The sequence below is a fragment of the Drosophila willistoni genome (genome assembly GCF_018902025.1).
Source record: "Drosophila willistoni isolate 14030-0811.24 chromosome 2R unlocalized genomic scaffold, UCI_dwil_1.1 Seg167, whole genome shotgun sequence".
NCBI lineage: Eukaryota > Metazoa > Arthropoda > Insecta > Diptera > Drosophilidae > Drosophila > Drosophila willistoni.
The window spans coordinates 11,519,980-11,526,657 of record NW_025814050.1 but is presented as its reverse complement, the minus strand read 5'-3'; the positions used below and the strand labels follow the sequence as shown (position 1 = coordinate 11,526,657).

Here is a 6,678-nt window from a genome sequence, read left to right as displayed (position 1 = left end):
ACATCTCTGGAATGATTTAATTAAGCTTTAACCTAAAAGTTTAGCTAATCAAGAACTAAATTTAATATAGTTTGATGATGAATTTCTCAGTTACATTTTCCTGAACAATTCTCACATCTTAACAATCTCCAATCACTTTTGCTTAGCTCCCCCCTTCCATATCCGATCATTTTAATTGGAAAATTGATTTCCTCTTGTGCAACTAGACAAGTCATTCACAAATCCAGTCACTCCAGGGCATCCAATGCATTGGCCCTTATCACACACAGCCTAGGCCAATCAGTCACTACAGCTTTCCACACAATTATCACCAGCAATTTTCACAGACATATTTGTAGCAATTAAATAAACATTTCATCGCTAGCTTTCATTAATAAGTTTTTTCATTTTTCATTTCTCAATGAACATGCAATTCTAAACCATCCAAAGACATGGCTTTACGATTGCATAAGCTTGCTTATCTGCCCCTTTTTTTCTTTGACTACCAGACAATGATAATGACTTCCAAAACCGAATGATGGGGCAGATTATTCAAGTCCAATGGATAGAAATTTTTTAAATTTTTCTATCATTTGATGTTCATTCGTACTTTGTTTTTGTTGTGAAACTTTAAAACCTATGATGAAAAAAATCAACAAATGTTTTCACCTGTTTATAAATAGAAAAGGAAGTTTGCTGTCTTTTGGATTGTCTTTCTTTTTTAAATCAATTTCTAATGACAATTTTGAATGTCTTTACTAGCTTGCTTCCCACGCAAAATCAGATTTTTTTTTTTATATAATTGGCAATTTCTATTACTGCTTGTGATTTATCATTAAATGTTAAGTGTTTGGGTCAAAATGGTCACATAAAGTAGCCAAAAGAGACAGACAATTTGCAATAGGTAGCTAAATGAACATGTTTGATGATCAATTGCTTGAAATGGAGTGGAAATTATGTAAATTATGAAAACAGGAGAAAATAAATATTTAAAAAATTTTTATTTAATTAAAATTGAGATCAACCTTAGCTGGGTTTGTGATTTTAAACTTCCTGCTAGTTAGGCTAGGCATATAAACCTTGCATTTATCACATCCTAAACAATTCAACTTTACCTTCAAAATAAGATAAGTTTTAATATTCAAAGTAATTCATTTTTATGGTCATTGTTATTTCAGTTACCGCACCTCAAATAGATGTCGCAATATAAACTCACGAGGCCCAAGCTAATTGCAACCTTGGAAATTAATTTTTTTTACTTATCATTCCCAAGGGACTTTGGTTTTTAGATGGTCTAAAGCTTATTAATTGGCAAAATCGTCTTTAAACCTTTGAAGTATTAGCAAATTGATTGCAATGGTTGGACCTAGAATCTAATGCTCGTTAAAAAATCAAGATTTTGGCCCTTAAGTTTATCCGTATGAGGATTTATCACACAATCACGGCGCAATATCCGCTCAAACAGCATTAGAAAGAACCATAAATTAACGAACTTGAACAAACATATGACACTAACAAATATTTTTCCTTTTTTTTACAAAAATAATTCCTCGAGGAGGCTTTGTGCGAAGCATTTTCCCATATTGGAAGCCTAAGCTAAATTATTTTTCTCATATTTAATTGAAATGTGTGTATGTGTTATTCTTAACAAACGATTAAATCATGATTTATCTAAGTCTAAATTCAAGATTCCGGAAATAGACTTCCGCTTTATGAAATCAACCAATAAGTTTGTGATCTTTACTAAAAATGTTTGCGTCTTCATCCCACGTTTGAGATACCATTTGGCTTGATATACTTGTCTAATGCAGTTGAGATCGGAACACGTACTACTTTTATTAATAAGAAGCTTATAAACAGAGTTATTTATCAACCTATAAATCTATAGGAAGACTAAAAGATAGATAACAAAAACTTATAGATTAGCACCTTAAAAATTTGATCACGTGCATACAATATCGAATAGACACTCGTATTAGTTATGCAATTATAAGTAGAAATACAAAATATGAAGACAAAAAACCCAAAAAAATATATAGCCAACATTTTGGCTAATTTAAAATAAAAACAAATCGATTTGGTAATACAAAGTTACGATAAGAATGCATAAGTTGTTGATGCCATTCCCTAAAGGTTCCCAGCCAGTCAATGTCTTTGCAACAGATTAACCAACAACGAATCAAGAAAACAAAAACCACAAAAAAAAAAACAACATAAAAACCCGAAAAGACTAAATGCTGTACAAATAACCAACAACAAAGTGCTTGAGGGAGAAAGACTTTCACCTTGCGACGAATGATCACAAGAAAAAGAAGACAGCAAACGAAAAAAAAAGACAGAAAAAAGCACTCACACAGACAGAGACAGAGACACATATAAGAAAGAAGCGGCCTTCGAGAGATGCCATGGACCTGAAACGAACCGAACCCGACCTGGACTGGCTTGGCCTCCACCTGGCAACAAGTGGCCAACTGCAGCAACAACCGATCATGAGATGATCATGATCACCCAGCAGCAGCAGCAGCAGCAAAAGAAGCTACGTCAATAAACCTTTGACTCAATGAGTCTTAAGCGAGCTGCGTCTGGTGCTTATCACTCCAAAAGCCCATCTTTGGTTAACTCGATGTTTTTTTTTTTTTTTGCGGTATGTGTTCGGTGTGAACGATCCGCTCCGATCGTGAGGTGGCGCAACTTTTACTTTTCATTCAAGAATGAGACAGAGCTAGGGATTTTCAACACATTTCTTGTTATTTATTTATCTTTGTGTTTTTTGTTTTTTTTTTTTTACTTTTTTGTGGATTAAGTCATATTTTGGATTGTACTTAGAATTCTACTTTCCCTCGATGAGGAACACCCACGCAAAACACTTGAAATCAACACACACAAAAGAAATGTTGACTGAAAAGTGAAAACAATGTTGGGACAAGCATTCAAACATGTCTTTGTAGTACAGTCGTGCTTGGTCTACTTTATTAACTTGACCATAGATTTCGTTAATTGTTTAATCGACCATCATTTATTAAATAAATATTGAAATTATCTCAAATACATTTACGGTAATTACTTCAAACTTGCCGCATTTAAATGTTGACCAAAACAGAAAACCAATATTGCTGAAACAGCAAACACAAAAAAACAAAAAATTGGCAATCATAGGAAATTGCATAATTTTAAAAGACCCGGAGAAAAAAAAAGAAATATTAATAACAAAAACTAAATGAGCAAACTGAGAGCCAGGGTTCCCTCAGGCCAACTCTAATGGTGTCACGTGGAATCATTATTACCGACACCGTCGCAGGGCAGAAAGAAATATCTGCTTGGTCTGCGAGCTGGAGAGAAAGAGGAAGTGGGTGAGGAAAGTGGACCGCAAAATAAAAGTTATACAAAAATGTTTTTTCGTTTTTTATAACCGTTTCCGTTTGCGTTTGATGCTACGCAATATGTTATAATAGGGAATTGAGAAGATGATTTCATTTGCCATAATAACCCATGGAATTAGAGCAAAAATTTGAAGTAACCAATTGGTTTCCAGCGCTTAAGACTTTCTGGTTCAAATTGACAGTGTTGATTGATATTAGTAAAGGCTTTTATTTAGTTTTTCCATTAATACTATAACAACATATCCAAGCCTTTTTCATAAAAATTTTATTTAAATTAGTTTGCTTTGAGGAAATAGTTTACAAAATACAAGATGAATACAATGAGAACTAGTTCTATAAATTCAGCAGATATATTAAAAATTATATATTACAAATTTTACAATTATATATTACAAGACCAGATACTTATCTTTATATTCTAGATCAATAAATTGATATATACAGTTCCACGAAAACATAGATAAACTTACATTGAACTCTATGGAAGCCTTTAATGAACTTTAGCTTAACAAAATAGCAATAACTTAACAAAATAAAATACTATTGATATGTGTACATATAATCAATAATATCATTAATAATCCATCTACGTAAGACCGTATATTCTAGAACAAACAGTTAGTTGAAGAAAGCGTCATTATACTATCTTCAATTGGTTATTCCATTATCTGTCAAAAGTTTCAGTTATATCTCGAAAATGGGTATATGTTAAACATACATTACAATTTCACTAGCAAGATATTAACAAGCTTCTTTATCAGATGCAGATACAGAAATTTTTATAGTAAAAGTTATCGGGTTGTAAATATTTGTCTTCTTACTCATGTCATGGTCAATCTGACATTTAATTATCTAATAGCCTCGAAAGCACCATTGATGCTTCCAAGAAGCTGTCTTTACATCTTGTAAGTATTATCATATCTACTTGAGTGGTTTAAGTGTTTGGTGTAATTGGATGTGGCGATAAGAGTCCTCCAAGAACAATATAAAAGCCAGGTTTCGCTTCCAGTGGTTCGCAAAACAACGAACTCATTGCAATGAGAGCTTGTATGTTGGATACTTTAAAACTTTAGTACAAACTCCATATAATAATCAGCTATTTATTTTTCAGACAACTTACTGGTACTTACCTTTGTAACTGTACTGTTATCCTTTACCGGATGCAGCGGTGCATTACTGTCGGAACACCGTCCTGGCAATAATGGACATGTTTCCGTAAAACGTTCTTGTGACGAACCAACGACACCACCGCCTTGTAAACCACCCACAACAACGACAACAACCTGTAAACCTCCCACAACAACGACAACGACAACAACCTGTAAACCACCCACAACAACGACAACAACTACAACCTGTAAACCACCCACAACAACGACAACGACAACAACCTGTAAACCACCCACAACAACGACAACGACAACAACCTGTAAACCTCCCACAACAACGACAACAACTACAACCTGTAAACCACCCACAACAACGACAACAACTACAACCTGTAAACCTCCCACAACAACGACAACAACAACAACCTGTAAACCACCCACAACAACGACAACAACTTGCAAACCACCCAGCATAGACACAACAACGACAACAACAACTTGCAAACCACCCAGCAAAGACACAACTACGACAACAACTTGCAAACCACCCAGCATAGACACAACAACGACAACAACAACTTGCAAACCACCCAGCATAGACACAACTACGACAACAACTTGCAAACCACCCAGCAAAGACACAACAACGACAACAACTTGCAAACCACCCAGCATAGACACAATAACGACAACAACAACTTGCCAACCACCCAGCAAAGACACAACAACGACAACCTGTAAGCCACCCACAACAACGACAACAGCACCCTGTAAAGAAACAACAACTCCATCCTGTGAAACAACCCCGGGAACACCCTCAAACACAATTGAAGACCCAGCTGCACTTGCAGAGATTTTGACATCGAGACACGACTGTCGTGGTATACAAGATGGCACTCTCTATGGCGATCGTCGCCATTGCCGCCGGTTCTATGTGTGTAGGAACAATCGCTCCAGGCGTCAAATTTGCCCCAATGGCGAGTGGTTCGATCGGCAGTTGCAAACATGTCAACCACGTGGCCAGGTTACAAATTGCATTGGAAATCGTAACTAACTAAGAGGTTTCAGTGAATCCAACCCAGCTAATCTACCATGATCCCACGCAATATCCATTTATCCCTAATATACGCCACTGATTTTTTTTTACCATAAGTAATGAACCATATAAATTAAATGCAGCATTCAAAAAACCGACTTATTTGTAATTTTCAATTTGAACATTCATGCGATATTGTCAGAATTCTTCAAAGATCTGAGAGATCTTTTAAGGATCGTTAATCAAGAAAACCGATATCCTTTTATTCTGCATCAATATATGCGCCAAAATCCTTCCTTCGGTAGTACTAACAATAAGACCAAATAAAATAAGAGGATAAAATGAACTACATATTTTAATACTAAACAGAGGCCTGTTACTCTTTCCCTACCTATAGCCGTCAAAGTGGCTAATATTAAATTTCTTGTCCGTGTGCCCGTCCTACAAACTCCGCAAACTCCTACTAGGCCGTACGGCTTATACATCTCGCTTTCAGACAGATCGGATCACTATATCATATACCTTCTATAGGAACGATGGGTCAAAAACGAAATGTTTTTTTTTTTAATTCTTGAAAATTTCGATCTTGGCAAATCTGCAGTTTCACGAAATTTTAACCGATTTTCGAAAGTAATACCTCATTTTAATGCTTTTAAATAAAATTTTGAATAGAATCTTTGTCTTATCTTTTCATGGCAAATGCAGTCGTTGCATTGGTTTCACATGACCAAGAGACAGAAATTAAGCTGTAGATAAGCAAAAAAGTCAAAAGTGCATTGTTTTATTGCGGCAAATTTATGTTGCCTACTTTGGGGCTTGATTGTAAATATAATAATTTGCTTTATCATAGTAGAGCTTCGTCTTAAGAAGACTTTCCGTGAAGTCTCAATGGCTCTCGGATACAAAAATAATTGACGAATTTGTATCCATATATGATTCATGCTAGAAATCTTCTAAGCCCATAATTGATTCACTCTTGATTTCAACTTTGTCTCTATAAACAATATTAAGGTTTCTCTTTGTTTCCCCGATGATAAAACAAAAACGAATATTTTTCATTTTGAGTACATAATTTTTGTATAATTTATTTTTGTTATTGTAATTGATTACATGTTGTTTTTTCCTTTTCTGTTCTATACAATTAATATGTTTATTCATTAATTTAAATTGATTA

General features: G+C 34.7%; 1 protein-coding gene across 1 annotated transcript; it reads left to right on the top strand.

Annotated features, from left to right (window-relative positions):
• Positions 1–4,389: 4,389 nt before the first annotated feature.
• LOC6642262 (salivary glue protein Sgs-3) lies at positions 4,390–5,662 on the top strand. The gene is made up of 2 exons (XM_047010537.1): positions 4,390–4,406; positions 4,471–5,662. Exons 1-2 carry the CDS (start codon positions 4,397–4,399, stop codon positions 5,520–5,522), a joined length of 1,062 nt encoding a protein of 353 aa, XP_046866493.1. The 5' UTR covers positions 4,390–4,396; the 3' UTR covers positions 5,523–5,662.
• The last annotated feature ends 1,016 nt before the right edge of the window (positions 5,663–6,678 follow it).